At 41.4% G+C, this 15,107-nt stretch overlaps 1 protein-coding gene and 1 long non-coding RNA gene across 6 annotated transcripts in view; one reads left to right on the top strand and one right to left on the bottom strand.

Annotated features, from left to right (window-relative positions):
* LOC110345788 (uncharacterized) overlaps positions 1-598 on the bottom strand; it is a 32,530-nt gene extending 31,932 nt beyond the window's left edge. The window contains exon 1 of one of the 4 annotated variants that reach the window (XR_015439974.1): positions 9-598. This is a non-coding gene — a long non-coding RNA (uncharacterized LOC110345788). The remainder of the gene's footprint in view (positions 1-8) is intronic. The other 3 variants (XR_002389390.2, XR_002389391.2, XR_015439975.1) reach the window with 3 other exon arrangements.
* Positions 1-15,107, top strand: part of LOC101710773 (myb/SANT-like DNA-binding domain-containing protein 3) — a 127,656-nt gene that overhangs the window by 43,352 nt on the left and 69,197 nt on the right. For both annotated transcript variants that reach the window (XM_004864918.4, XM_021244514.2), the window contains exon 1: positions 638-1,080. In XM_004864918.4, the coding sequence (XP_004864975.1) occupies positions 882-1,080 (199 nt within the window). In that variant the 5' untranslated portion in view covers positions 638-881. Of the gene's footprint in view, positions 1,081-15,107 lie in introns of those variants that run through there.

The raw sequence follows: 15,107 nt of genomic DNA, 5'->3' as shown, positions 1-15,107 counted from the left end.
ATGAGTACCTGGGATCGCGGGTGGGGAGGAAGTCCTAGAGATTCAGCGATTCACCCAACATCTCTGTGTTCTCCAAGTTCTGGAGTCAGAACTTGGGTTCCAATCCTGCTCATGCCCCTTTCTTGGTATGTGACCTTGGACAAGTCACCTTTACTCTCCGCGGCTCAGTTTCTTCTCTTGGAAAACAGATACATGACAGACCACCTGCCACAGACCACCTGCCCTTCTTCCACGGCGGCGTTCCAAAACGTTCGAAGGAGACGCTTCGAAAACGTTCACAAAGGGCGGCAAATACGCTGATTACGGGCGGCGGGGCGGGTGGGGAGCGCTTGGCGTCGGCCGGAGGAGAGGGGCGACCCCCGGAGCGCTCCCGCCCGGCCGCAGGAACAATAGCTCCCCCGGAGGCGGTGCCGGCCGGCCGCGGGCGGGGCTGGGGTGTACGCGGGGCGGGGTCGTAGCCCCCCCTCCCCCGCGGCTCCGTCACGCGCCCCTCACCCTGCGGGCCGGGGTCTTTGTGACGCGGTGGCGACGGGAGCGGACACAAAGGGAAGGCGAGCTGACGAGCTGAGGGCCGGACCTGCTCCCGCCCCGCGACCCCCGCCCGCCGCGCGTGCGCGCGCGCTCGCCCGCTCGCCCCCCGGCCTCGGTCTCCCCCACGCGGGCTCGCACCCTCGCGCGCTCCCTCCCTCGCGCGCCCGCGACCCTCTCACGCGCCGGGACCCACCGACTCAGTCCCGAGCGAGCGCGGTGGCCGGGGCCTGGCGGGCGCTGCGGGCGGGGCGGGGATGCTGAGGGGCTGCTAGGAGGCGGCGGGGCTGCGCACGGCTGGATGCCCCGGGCCTGCAGCTCCCTTCGCTTCCCGCCGTCCAGGGGCGCCAGCTATGGGCGCCGCAGCCGCTGAGGCGCCGCTCCGGCTGCCGGCCGCGCCCCCGCTCGCCTTCTGCTGTTACACGTCGGTGCTTCTGCTCTTCGCCTTCTCCCTGCCCGGCAGCCGTGCGTCCAACCAGCCCCCGGGTGGCGGCGGCGGCGGCGGCGGCGGGGACTGTCCCGGTGGCAAAGGCAAGAGCATCAACTGCTCAGGTAGGACCGGTCAGCAGCCGCCCCTGGGAGCCCTCCCTCCGCGGAACCCCCACCTTTTCCCCGTTCCCGCGGCTGGGCTGGGAGAGACCCCGGCTTGGGGCTCCTAGGAGCCGGATGCGAGGGTGCAGGGCAGGGTGCGGGAGCGGAGCGGGTTTGGGGACCGGCGTTGGGACAGGGAGTGGCTGTGCGTGCATTCGTGGGTGTCGAGTGGCTGGGCGAGGGCGGCCCCGCGTTCGAGTTACGAGGCGGAGCATCCCGCCGGGGTTCCCGGCGCGATCGTGGGTGTGCTGTAGGGAGCTTGTGTTTGTATTGAAGGCTCAGTGGAGAGGGGGAACGGTTCGGCCCGGGCCGGGAGGGGTGTGTGTGTGTGTGTGTGTGTGTGTGTGTAGAGCTGTGGGTGGGAGGTGGTTAGGGGCTGGGGCGCACAGCTTGAAAGCCAGAGTAATGACCCTGTGCTGAGCAGGGTCTTCCTTAGGGCGCCAAGTCTCAGAGGAGTCCTGAGGACCCCAGTTGGCGATGTAGAGTGTGTCCCCTCTGGGTTCAGAGGTGAGATGGAGGCTTGGAGTATCCCCAGGTCTGTGGATATAGGCAGGGGAACGTACCAGGGCACAGGAAGTGATCCAGTGGTTTTGTGTGTTGTGTATGGATGAAGTCAGGGACTCACTTGGCCATCCTGGGATATGCATTGAGAAGGAAGAATCGAAGTCCTGGACTGAACCCCGTTTGTCAGAGGGAGGGGTCTAGGAAGTTATCTTGTGTGGGTTTTGAGTGTACAACGAGGTAATTAAATCTCCAAGAGTGCCCCTGTGTAGCAAGGTGTAACCCTGGATTATTATAAGGTGGTGTGCAGGGAATCATGTGCGTGTGTGTGTGTGTGTGTGTGTGTGTGTATTTCTCTGGACAGCCTGGAGATTGGCAGCAAGGGGAGCAAGGGAGTGACCTTTCCCCTCCAGCCAAGGCTACTTGCCCTCCCGAAGCTGTTGGAAACAAAGAGCTTGCTGGGCTTTAATAGATGACACTGGGAGGAGGGTACTGTGTAGTTAAGTTCCGTTTTCCTTTCTAAAGGGGTCCCACAGGAGCCCAAGGATTCAGGGCCTGGGGCAAGGAGAGGCATCCGGGTATCTTTTGGGGGTGGGTGGGTTTTCCTGGAGCTAGCCTGGCAGATGCTGGTAATCATAAGCCAGTCATTATTAACTTGGCCTTTGTCAGTTCCTAATTCTCCACTGGGCTGCTGTAAATTCAGGGTGAAGGGGGTGGAAGAGTGGACTTCAGGCCACTAATCTGCTTGGAATCTTTGTACCTTTGAGTTTTTCATGGGCATTATTTTGGGGGAAGTGATGGCGCAAGAGGTTATGCTACCCTAAATAAAGGCTTTGGCCTGCTGTTTAAGTATGACGCCCTAAAACCTTTTAATGATTTTCACATAGTAGCTTACGTGAGGGGGGAGGGGTTTTGAGAACAGTCGACAATGACAAGTACTTATATTAAAATCACTTCCATCCATGAAATAACTTATTTTTCTAATAGTAACTGGGATATGATAATGCTTTGATAAATAATCACAGATTTAAGAATAAAAGCCATTTGTAGAGTGCCTCTTTTGTAACGAATATTGGTTATCAAATTTGCAAGTAATCACACTATGTCAAAATATTTTATAGGCAAATGTGCTTTGGTTATTTGTTCTTGATAAGGTAATTTGTCCTTAGCAAAATAGTGTGTGTTGATGGATGTGTTTGTGTATGCTTTCTAACTCTAGTGCCTAGGACCAGTTTTAAGAAAGGAAATAGAGGACTGGAAACCCGTATGGTGTGGGAAAATGGGGACTGATCTAGGGGTCCTGCAGCTTCTGTGTAATTTGGGGGAAGTTACTTAATTTTTCTTAGCTTCTTCTATTAAAAAAGAGATTTGTATTTAATAATATTTGAACCTTCTTTCAAGGAATATTTGTCACTGATCCAAATGTCAATAAATTAGGCTGATCATATAAAATACTTTCTAGTGCTGAGACATACTTGAATAACTCTAGGTCTAAAGCTAGAGTTTTAAGTAATAGCTGTAGGCTCTTGCAACTATTTCAAGGATGAAGAGTGGGAAAGATTCATATGGGAAATACACATTTTTAAAAATTGATGAATTTGAGAACTATAGTAATCTAGTCCAGACATACACATCTGTTAATACAGTTTGAGATTGTGTGTTGGTCTTTTAGTAACTTTTATTATTTAGGTATTTCCCATGTAAACTGAAGTTTACTTGTTCATATTTTTGAATTTTAAAATCTTAAGTGCTGGCTTTGACTCCCTTTTTTGATTTTCATTTTTGTGTTTGGACCATCATTTTGACCTGTTGTGACCTTCGTGGATCCTGATTTTGTCAGGCTGCTTGTGTTAGGTACTCAGCTTCGTGGCAGGTATGGATGTGAAGAATAGGTCTATAGATTTAATTTTTATTACATTGATAGCAGTTATGTAGATTGTGGGAAAGGATGGAGCCCTGTAATATTTTACTCAAGTCTTCCAACCAAATTGGTTGTTAGGATATTAGTCAAACAGATGTTTGACCACAGCTATGCATCCTCTTAGTTGTGTTTAACAGATTTCTTAGCTTTGACAGTTCAGCGTTTTCCATTTTGTTCACCAGCCTATCATTAAAAGATTCTGTCAGATTGGCTTGTTAGCGTCAATTATGTAAGTGTCCCTATCATATTCCCTTCTTCCATTTTAGTAATCCTGTCAAAAAACAAAACCAAAAAAGAAATATTGTAGAGCCTGTGTTAGTAAGGAGCTTGTGGTGGCTGGTGGCTTTCTCTTTTTACTGTATTTAAAGACTTGTTATATACCCATTCTAGAATTATTTGGCAGATTGTGGCATGGTAATCCATAAATGTTTTTCTGGATCTCTATGTTGCCTTATTTTGAAAATTGAGGATGCATTCTTTCATTTCTGGTCATGTTTCATTTCTTGTCAAGATTGCATAAATAACCAGCAGTTATTAAATTGGATCTGAAAAAAATAATGAAGTTAAATTTGATCAGAAACAATACTTTTGAACTAGTGCTATCCTATTATTGTCCCCTGTCCATGCTACTTGTCTTGAATGTTAGCTCGCTTTTATTTAAATTCTGACCTTCCAAGCTTGAGGATCAGGCTCCATGAAGACATGTTATGAAGCTGAATGGGGCTGCATTGTGCCTTCATGGCTTGGTTATTACCACATCATCCCTTCCCTGTGGGTCCTTTTTTATCTCTTCTTGTCCTAAACAAGCCCTTTTTGTTGTCCTGTTCCCCAGTTCTCTACTCATTCTGGACTTTAAGCTGGTTGCCTGTTATTTTTGATTTTTGTATCTTTTTATTTATATTTTTCAAAAACCTAACTAAAAAATTCTCATATAAGAAAGTTCTCTGTTTATCTAAAGAGAAAAAAGGTTTGCAATACATGATATTTGTGAAGAAAGAAGAACTTTGAGACCAGGTAACCTTAGACATGACATTTTTTTCCATTTGTAACAATGGTCCTTTTTGGTTTTAGGGTGTCTGAGAAAAACAGATGAGGTTAAACAGGTGAGGCATTTCTAGCTAAACATACTGAGACCAGTAAGTAGCATTTGGTGATAGATATAAGATGAAGAATTTGAACAAGGTTTTAAAAGTGTTACAGAAGTTAGAAATGGGTCCTCTGGATTGTTATATGGTTGTAGGAATGTGGGTCCTATAAATTTTAGATTGAGAGAAGTGCCTTGTTAGTGGGAGCTCAGAATTCTGGGGAATAAAAAATGAGTTTTTCAAATTAGTTTGGAGTCTCAATTAGGACGCTTCTAGATCCCTGGTTTGTAAAATGCAAATATTAAGTTATTTAGTGAGCCTTGATTGATTGCTTTGTTGTATAGTCTAATATACCATATGGTAAGGGAAATATATGAGAAGGTATTTCTTCCCTCAAGGGCCTTACAGTCTAACAAAAGTGGTTAGCCCTATACAGATATATTCAGTGGAAATTTCTGCTGGGCCTGCTTTTCCTCCCTGGTCCTCAATAAGCATTTTTGAATACTAAGAGCAGTGGAATTTTAAAAAAATTGTACAGTCAGGTGATTTTCAGAATATTCACAGAGTTGGACATACGTCACTACTGTGTAATTCCAGAACATTTTCTTCACTCCAAGAAGAAACCCTAGAAAAAAATAAAAACAAGGAAACTATACCTATTAATAGTCATTCCACATTCCTCCCTTGTTCTAGCCCCTGGGTACTACTACTAATCCATATTCTTTCTCAATGGATTTACCTATTCTGGATATGCATGTAAATGTATCAGAAAATAAATCTTTTGTGTATAGTTTCTTTCACTTAGTGTAATGTTTTCAGAATTTGTGCCATACCATGTATTAGAACTTCATTCCTTTTTATGATTGAATAATACTCAGTTGTATGGATATACCACATTTTGTGTGTCCATTCTTCCATTGATAGGTATTTCAGTTGTTTTTACTTTTTGGTGATTATTGTTGCTTTCCCCCAGTCTTGTACGACCTACTACTCTGCCTTAATCTTGTTTATCTTTATGTTGTTGTTGTTTATTCTTGCAGTGCTAGGGATTAAACCCAGGCCCTGGTGTATGCTAGGCAAGTGCTGTGCCACTGAGGTGTGTTCCCAGTCATTTTTTTTTAAAGGTTTTTTTTTTGTTGTTGTTGTTGTTTTTGGTTCTTTGAGGCAGGGGCTCACTATGTATAGTATTAGGCTGGCCTTGAACTCACAGTGTCGCTCAGGCTGGCCTCAAACTCAAGGTGATCCTCCTGCCTCAGCCTCCTGAGTGCTGGGAATTACAGGCTTGTGCTACCATGCCCTGCATTTTTTTTTTTTTTTCAGTTTTAACCTTTTGAGACAGGATCTTGCTAAGTTGCCCAGGCTAGGCTCCAACTTGTGATCTTTCTACCTCATAATTTTATCTTTGAGGACAGGATGCTTATAGACAGAGATCCTTCTTCAGGTGGGCTGCTGAAACTGGTTGGATCTCTGATGGTTGCCACAGTGACTGCCAGACAACTTTAACTTCATTGTAATCCCACCTGCATGCTAAACGACACAACCTCAGCAGCATGACAGTTGCCATTTACCATGTTGACGACACTACAATTTCCAGTAAAGATATGATTATTCCTTCCCCTTTATCAGCCTATCTTTGCCCCCCCCCCTTTTTTTTGGTACCGGGGATCGAACTCTGGTCCTTGTGCTTGCAGGGCAGGTGGCGGAACCACTGAGCTAAATTCCTGGTCCTGCCCCTTTTTTCTTTTACCCTCTGTTATAACCGCTCAACTCCCAGTGTGTTTGGGAAGAAGTTGATTTGTGAGCTTGTCTCCCAGTTCTCTCCTACTCTTGGCCAGGAATTAAAAGTCTCCCTCCCCCACTCAGTTGGTCTTGTTATCTTGTTATTAGTTCCACAATTCAAAGAGGAACAAAAAACCCAGTTTGGGGTCAGAAATTGGTAACATGATGAGTAATGGTGCTGTAACATTCACGTACAACTTTTATTTTCAGTTTTTTTGAGTATACCTAGGAGTGGAGTTGCTAGGTCACATGGTAACTGTTTTACATTTTGAGGAACTTCCAAATTCTTTTCCAAAGTGGCTGTACCATTGGACATTGCCACCAGCAATGTATAAGGGGTCCAGTTTGCATCCTCTTCAGCTCTTGTGTCTTTTTGGTTATTGCCGTCCTAGTTGGTGTGACGTTTATCAGTACAGTGTGATTTTGATTTGCATTTTCCCAGTGACTAGATTTTAAGTGTCATTTCATGTGTTTATTAGCCATTTGTATATCGTGTTTGCAGAAATATCTATTCAAATCCTTTGCTGTAATTTGTACTTGATTTTGACATCTTGGATTAATCATTGTTTTAGTAAACCATACTGACCAATTCCTTCACAGCAAACATACAGATGTTTAAACTGGTAGGTTAAATCTAGGCTGCCTGGGTATCATTTCTCGGCTCACCAAGAGACAGTTTTGTTTTTTCCATCTTATTTATAATACAAAATAGTACTTGTGAGTATAATTTAACAAGTATTACTCAAATCAAGAAACATGGATACCAAACTTTTTATGAAATGCTTTGGAAAGACTTGATAAATACAAGAAGCTAAAAGAATTGCCTTTGAAGGAATTGAATTTATGATTAAGACAACCAAAATAGAGTGGAAGAGAGCCCTGTTAATTTTCAGAAGATTTCCCAGAAAACACTAAAAGTATTTTTAGGTCCATGTTTTACTTAAAAGCAAGGAACATCATAGACAACGAATTATCATTATAGTTTGATCTAAGAAAATGGGGAACTGTATTTAGCAGACTCATACTCAAAGACATGGTCATGATGCTGCTACATTGGGATATAAATGTACATTTATACGTTTGAAGTTAAAATATGTCTGTATCATTTACAAATAATCTTTTGCTTTAACTTACTTTCTTGATTGATCAGCAATCACTCTTGTATATGTTCAAAAAGAGGGTTCCCCTGTACAAGGTGCCAGAAAGGAAGTACAGGTAACAGTATTGAGGGAATGAAAATTCTGATTTGTAGGAATCAAAAACGTTTCCCAGAGAGGTACTTAGGCTGGGCTTTAAAGGGTGGTTGAATGTCATCTTGAAACACTAGGTTTGCTTTTGCCTGAGGCCTTTGCTGTCGGTACGCTCTTTGCCTGAAACTTTCCCAGTTACTTATCCCCTTAGCTCCCTGAGGTCTTTGCTCTTCTGTCTCCTTCAAAATGATGCCTTAAAATTGCAGCCTTCTGCACCTTCATCCCCTTATCCTCTCTCTTCCTAACCCTCCTTCATGCTTTTTTCTTGTGCCAAAGCACCTTTTCCTGTGTGACCTACTGTTACTGGCTAGTTACAGTGGGTCCTTGCTTTTAGTAATAGTGGAAAGTAAAACTGAAGCACAAATTTACAGGAAAATGCTTTAATTAGAAAGTAAGGGAAAATGGTGAAAGACTTTAGCTTGAGGAGCTGACAAAGATCAGGTCAGCAGCTCTTAACAAAGGAGAGTAAGAAAGATAGGAAAGGATTCCAACTTGAGCAGTTGGAGGGGCACACTGATGAAAGGAATCAGACTGGCCCACCCACAAAAGTAGGAGGCCAGCCTTTAAGGAATAGCTGGTGGGCTGGAGATCTGGTTGATCATTATCTCAATCCTGGTTTGTATCCCTGGAATCCTTGTGGCTAGAGGGGTGGCTCTGGTGCCATAAAATGACTAATTGTGGGTTTCAGTTATGTGGAGGTCTGCTTTTCCTGGAATCCAGGTGATCAGGTAATCTTGGTGTCCTCAGTCTTGAAAGGAGGTGAAATTATGTACATTCAGGGCTAATCAGTCTTGTTTTGCCTTCGTTTAGACTCTCCCTAAAATATTAACATACAGTACCTGTATGAAGAGCTGAGAAGGGATTTGACCCATAGATTTAAGGTAATAAAGGGCACATAACGAAAGTCAAGCTTCTTATTAGGCATCTGTAGGCCCAAGTGAAGGGACATAGTTTGTAGCAAAATCTACTTTTAAACTCCTGACTGCCTGAGAAAAAAACAAAAATCATACTTCTGATGAGCAGCAAGCTTAAGGGCCCAGGTGTCTGCCTGTCCCTTGTCCCTATTGTGGGAAATGACTGTGTCACTACTACATATTTATCATCTGTCTCTTTTATGCAGCTCTATGAAGGTAGGGATTTTTGTCTGTTTTATTCTCTGTTGTATGGATAGTGCCCAGTACATACTCTTCTGTGGAATGGATTAATAATTGAATGAACATAGCAACTGAGGAGAGTTGGGAAGGGTTTTCTAGGCTAAGGGAATGGCATCAGAAAAGGCTCAAAGGTAGGAAAGTGAAGCATTTTGGGACTACTGCCCTAGGTTGTGGGGATGAAAGCAGGAGATGTCATACAAATTGCCACACACTACTGGAAGGCCCTTGACGATGTTCTGAAAGCTTAGCATTTGCTCTAAAGACGGGGAGGCTTTTAAAGGGCTTGAGTGACCTTGTGGTTTTGAAAAACAAAGACTGGAGTTGGTGACGATGAAAGAAACAAGGGAAGAGATAGCATCGTGGTGAAATGTTAACAGTGGAGATAGAATTGAGAGGTTGTTTGGCCCAAACGATGTTTAAAAAAGCTGTGTTGGTTGTTAACCACTAAAAATCTGGAGGTTTCAAGCCAGGTGTGGTGCATGCCTGTAATCCCATTACTCTGGAAGGCTGAGGCAGGCCGATCCCAAGTTTTAATTCTGCCTAGAGAGGCCCTGTATAAAAGAAAAAAAAAAAAAGAGGCTGTGGATATAGCTCAGTGCCAAGGCGCTGGGTTCAATCTCCAGTTAATGTTTCCACCTCCCCCCCGAAATCTACAGGTTTCACATTAAAGTCTGGATTTCTGCCTTCTCTAAACTCAGAGATACTGATATCTTTGGGTGCTCATTTCCACATAGCCAGAGCTGTCTAGTGAGGCATGAGCTCTTTGTTTTGTTGGCACTCACCCAGCCAGCCTATTTCCTTCATTGTTTTTTTGCCTTATCCCCTGGGTCTCCTGCTAGAGTTTGGGTGCTTTGTGATTCACTTCATTTGGGATGGAGTGCCTGTTTGGAGGAGAGTCAGGTTGGTATAATTCCTGAATCTCTTTGTATTAAAACTAGGTGCATCCTAGTATGAGAACAGATTTTGTGAAAGATTCTTGTATTCCAGGAAAGGAAGTGTGATTTCCTTAACTTCTCAATTACCATATTATTAGTTTTATTAATATTTAAAAAGATTTTTAGATAATTTCAAACAAAAGTTGCAAGAGTATGTCCACATTCTCCAGTTGTTAAAGCTTTGCCACTTTTCCCTTATCGGCTTTCTCACTTTGTGTTACCTGTTCTTTTTCTTACCTATCATCTGTCCATCTACATCTATATTTCTTTGAACCTATCTCTGCCAGATTGGCCCCTCATGTTATCAGGGTTTTGGAGTGCTGTGGATTCCTAGAGATGCTTTCTAGGTTCTTGTCATCCTGAACAAAGAACTAGTCAAGACAAGCGTAAAAAGTAGTGAGGTTTTACATTTATTAATGGTAGTAAAAGTAAGAAAAGAAATATGCTCTGCAGAGTGAGTGTGGACTAATTAAAGGTAAGAAAAGAAGGATTTTTTACAGAGTGAGAGCAGGCCACTGAGGAAGCTTACAGTGGCCACCGGCTTAGTGGTGGCTGGCTTTTGTATTTCCCACTCCTCAGGCTGACGGTCAGATCTATGGGATACACCCAGGTGCCCAGCCGCTTTGCCACACCCTGATCTCCTGCCTCATTAACAAAGGGTGGGGTTTAATTTACTCTTCATATCAGTTCTGTATTTCTAACTTTTTTTTGGTACTAGGGATGGAACTTGGGACCTTGCATTTGTGAGGCAGGTGCCGGAACCACTGAGCTAAATCCCTGGCTACTTTTAACATTTTGTGATATCTTGTTAATGAAATATTGAAGCTTGAAATATGATATAGGTTTATTTTTCAGTGTTCTTTAAAAATTTTTTATTCTATTTAGGTCATATTCATTGGATATCATTTTGTCTCTCATAATTTGTTGTACTTTTAAACTTTTTATTCTTGTAAAGGTAAATTTAAAGCATCTCTTGAAGTTATAATTGCCTATCCTTTTCTCCTTTTCTCAGTTTGTCTTTGTTTCAATTTTGAGTGTACATATTTGTGTCCTACTAGAAATAGAAAGGATTCTATTTTCATAGGCATTCTACCCATTCATGTTTGTTTTCTTGCTTTCTTTTTTTTTTTTTTTGACTTTTGAGAAAGGGTCTTGCTGTGTAGTTCAGGCTGGGCTCATACTCTGGGCGATCCTCCTGCTTCAGCCTCTGGTGTGCTGGGACTGCAGGTGTGTGCCATGCCCTCCCCATGAGGAATTATTATACCTATTTTTTTTTTTTAAATTCCAAGGAATGGGAATTTCTCAGATTTAGTGCTTGGCAGGTACGTGGCCAAGATTATGTAGATACTTAAGTAATTGAAACCTTAACTCTGGAGCTCTTTCAAATGCACAGAATTTGTGAAGTCTGTTAGAAATTTTCCTATAAGTTAGTTAATACCGGTGCCAATGCATAGGTTGTTTCATAGATTTTTGTTTTTGTGGGTGAGTTCCTAGATTCTGGCTATCTCCTATTCTACTTAGTGTTGCAGACCCTAAGGAATAGACATTACAAGTGAACCAGAAGGCATTATTTTTCTGCTTAGATTTATTAATTAAAAAAAGTTTTTGGTGGAGGAAGTATGTTGGATATACTTGGAATGTCCTAAAGAATATATGTAAGCATGTATTTGTTGCAGAACAAATGGGATTATAATTATGTATGTATAGTTTTATATCCTGCTGTTTTTTCACTTCACAGTGGGTCTTAGTCTTCATTCTATATTCATATGTGTTTCTGCTACAAATTTCAACACATGAGAAATTTGCCAATATGTACTCCCACAGTTGGTTCAAGTGCTCATTTTTCCATACCTTTTTCTACATTGATGCCAATAAAAAAATAGTACCCAACATTTAACATACACTCATGTGTCACACATTGCAGTAATGGCCTCCATTATTGTTATTTAATTCTTTCAGCATTATGAGAGTGGTATTGTTATTGCCCACATTTATAGGCACAAATGTGGTAAATTATTAAGGTCACACAGCTGATAGGTGAGAGCTCTAGGATACTAATTGAGGTGTTCTAGTGTCAGGGTATGTCCCTTAAACATGAAATTATTATGCCTGTTCATTTGTTATTTGTTTCAGTTTTTTTAAAGGTGTAAGTGGTGGTTTTATCTGCTTTTTAAAATTATTTTCTCTTGATAATTCATATAGCATAAAATTTATCATTTTAAAGTATGCAGTTCAGAGGTATTTGTACATTCACCTATTGTGCAGCCATCTGCTGTCTAATTAGAGAACATTTCTATCACTCCAAAAAGGATCTCAGTAAGTAGTTCCACTAACTCACCACCCATTCCTTTACATCTCTATGGCTTTACTTATTCTGGACATTTTATGTAAATAGAATCATACAATATGTGGCCTTTTTGTGCCTGATTTCATTTTCTTGGCATAGTATTTTTAAGGTTCTCATATACTATAGCATATAATTGTTTCATCTAATTTTTTTCTTTTCTGTGTGTAGTGCTAGGGATTGAACATAGGGCCTTTGTCTGAGCGACACCCCCACCTCTTTTAATTGTTTTTTTTATTTTTTGTACTGGGGATTGAACTCAGGACCTTGCTCTTGCCAGGCAGGCGCGGGGCCACTGAGATAAATCCCTGGCCCTTAATTTATTTTTATTTTTTTGAGACCAGGTCTCATTAAATTGTTTAAGTTGACCAGGTGAAACTAGAACTTGTGATTCTTCTGCCTCAGCCTCCCATAGCACTAGGATTAGGGCACATGCCACCATACTGGGCTGTTTTATTTGATTTTAAAGCAATACAAGATAATTGTTAAACAATTCAGAAAAATGCAAAATAATGAAGAAAGTTCAAATGTAACCAAGAGATAATTATGGTTCATTTGCTGTGTATACTTTTCAGGTTTTTTGTAGTCATTAAAAAAGTTTTGTTACACACTTAAAAAAAAGTGTGCCTTTAAAATGACCTTGATGTATGGTATTAAGAAATGTAGACGTGTTTCATCATTTTTAATAACTAGCATAGCAGATTCAGTTTATGGATCTGTAGGAGGGAAACATAGGTTTGCTCAGTGAAGTCAGAATAGGAGGGAGGGAGAGAGCATCAGCACCTAAGATCTTCAGCTAGGACTGGATGGGTCTGGAAGCATCCTGGCTACCTTTAATACACACAGCTTGGGATCCAGGTCTTTCTTTTTGATCTGCAGTAGTTGTCCTCCCTGTTACCTTGCCTGAAGCATCCTGACAAGGCATTTAGAAGTGAAGTAGGCAGCGGGAAAGATCGCAGGTGTGGGGGTGGAGGATTGACAGGACCAAAGTGTTGTTTAACAGAGGGTGGTTTGGCAGTAGCAAGCAGGATGGAATGAAAAATATCAGATAATTGTGTAGCATATGTCAATCTCTTTTGTTAAATATAGCTTAGAGAAGTTTTAGTCATTTCTGCTGTTAATACCTTTACCCCCCCCCCCCCTTTCTTTGCAATGCTGGGGATGGACCAGGGCTTCAAGTGTGCTAAGCAAATAATCCACCACTGAGCTATATATTCCTAGTCCCTTAATGCTTTTTAATATTAATGTAAACTGCTTTTGGTTTTGATTCATAAAATATTGTTTATTTTCTCCCTTACATCTTTATAGTAGAAGATAAATATTGTGATATAGTTAATTTAGTAGACAAGTAGACAAGTTGAAGAAAATTTAGTTCCTTTTCCTTTTTCTCCTCTTCCTCCTCCCCTTCCCTATCTCCTTCCCTTTTTTGGGGTGTGTGTGCTGGGGATCAAACCCAGGGTCTCACAGGTGATAGGCAAGTGCTCTATTACTGAGCTACATCCAGCTCAAGAAAATTTTCTGATTCTTGATTTACTGGGACTTGAAATCCACATTTACTAACCCTGAGTTATGTTTTCAGTGATTTATGTCATTAAATGTGCCTCTCAGATTCACTGGGAGTTGAAGTCCTGTCTGAAGAAAGAAAGTAGATATTTGTCTTTTACTGATCCTACTTGTTCTGAGCATTGTTGCATTTGAATATCTTATCTAATTATTATAATATTAAGGGAAAATATTCTAAGAGGTGAAGACTTTGCATGTGAACGTGGTCCTCACTGATCCCCAAACAGATGGTTTGCCCACTACGTAGCGAAATGTTTCTGGAGTTTGAAATCATACCGTGTATTTTCCCTCTGTGAAATTAGAATCAACGCAGAAACTTGTAAAGAAAAAAAGTCACTCATTGTTCACCTGGTTTAACACAGTTGCTATTGCCATTTTTGTTTATTCATGGTTGGATTTTCTTGTATGTTTTTCATATATAGTCGTGTATGTGTATAATTTTGTGTTCTGTGTTTTCATTTTAACATTCACAGTAATAATATTATACAACATGAGTATATTATATAATACACATCTTTAAATCACTGTATAATATTCCATGGCTCTGCCATACCATTTCCTGGTGGGGAATATTGTATGTCTTTAAATGTTGTAAATATTTACAATATGTTTTCAGTGTACAATCATGCAGTTGGTTAGCAGTTACATATATTTAGATGTGGGTTCAAGCAGATTACATGGTTTAGTAAGATTGAGAAAACCAGATTTGAGTACTTTAAGTGATGAGTGTGAGAGAATCCTGTGAGAGGATGAACAAGATAAGATGACATGATGGATGGCTGAAGGCAGAATGTTTTCATATGTAGTAGGATAAGATTCTGGTAGTTGGTTAATTGAGAAAGCTATTTTAAGTGGGGAGTTGCAAAAATGATTCATAAATGCATGTAGCTTTTATCTTAACTTAAAACATAAATATATATTTATTAAATGATAATTTGGAAGAGGGCCCAGAATTTTTCTTTGAGAATAGTTTTTTTTTCTAGAATTAAATGCATTTATAATGCATTGATTACACATTCCAGTTTTAATCTTTTAAAAAAGGAACTTGAAGACTTGTGGATGCGGAATTCTAAATGTAGGGTTTTTTTTGTTTTTTTTTTTTTAAAGCAGCTCACCTTTTCCAAATCTTTTAGTTTAGTTTTCATAGAAGAAATTTGTTTTCGTTTAAATGGGTTGTTGAAATTACCTTAGTAACAAATATGTTGGGCATAACTAGGCTGGGTAGCACGTTTTGAACCATAAGAACAATCTCCTGGTTGGAGCTAAAGTGCTCTTGGGTGTTCTGCAAAGAGTCCCTGATATCCTTGAGGTTCCCTGTGCCATAGACATGAGTCTGTAGGTTTTACAAAGAATAGCACACTTTGGTTAATCTTGAGAGTTGAGTAAGCTAGAGGTAAATTCTAGGAGTGCTGTAGTTATGGACTAGACAGTAGGACAAGGAGAAAGGAGTAAGTGA

This window comes from Heterocephalus glaber, unplaced genomic scaffold (assembly GCF_053883595.1).
Source record: "Heterocephalus glaber isolate CG9 unplaced genomic scaffold, H.glaber_assembly_v1.0 deba00001481, whole genome shotgun sequence".
Lineage (NCBI taxonomy): Eukaryota > Metazoa > Chordata > Mammalia > Rodentia > Bathyergidae > Heterocephalus > Heterocephalus glaber.
This window is presented reverse-complemented; position numbering and strand designations above follow the sequence as displayed.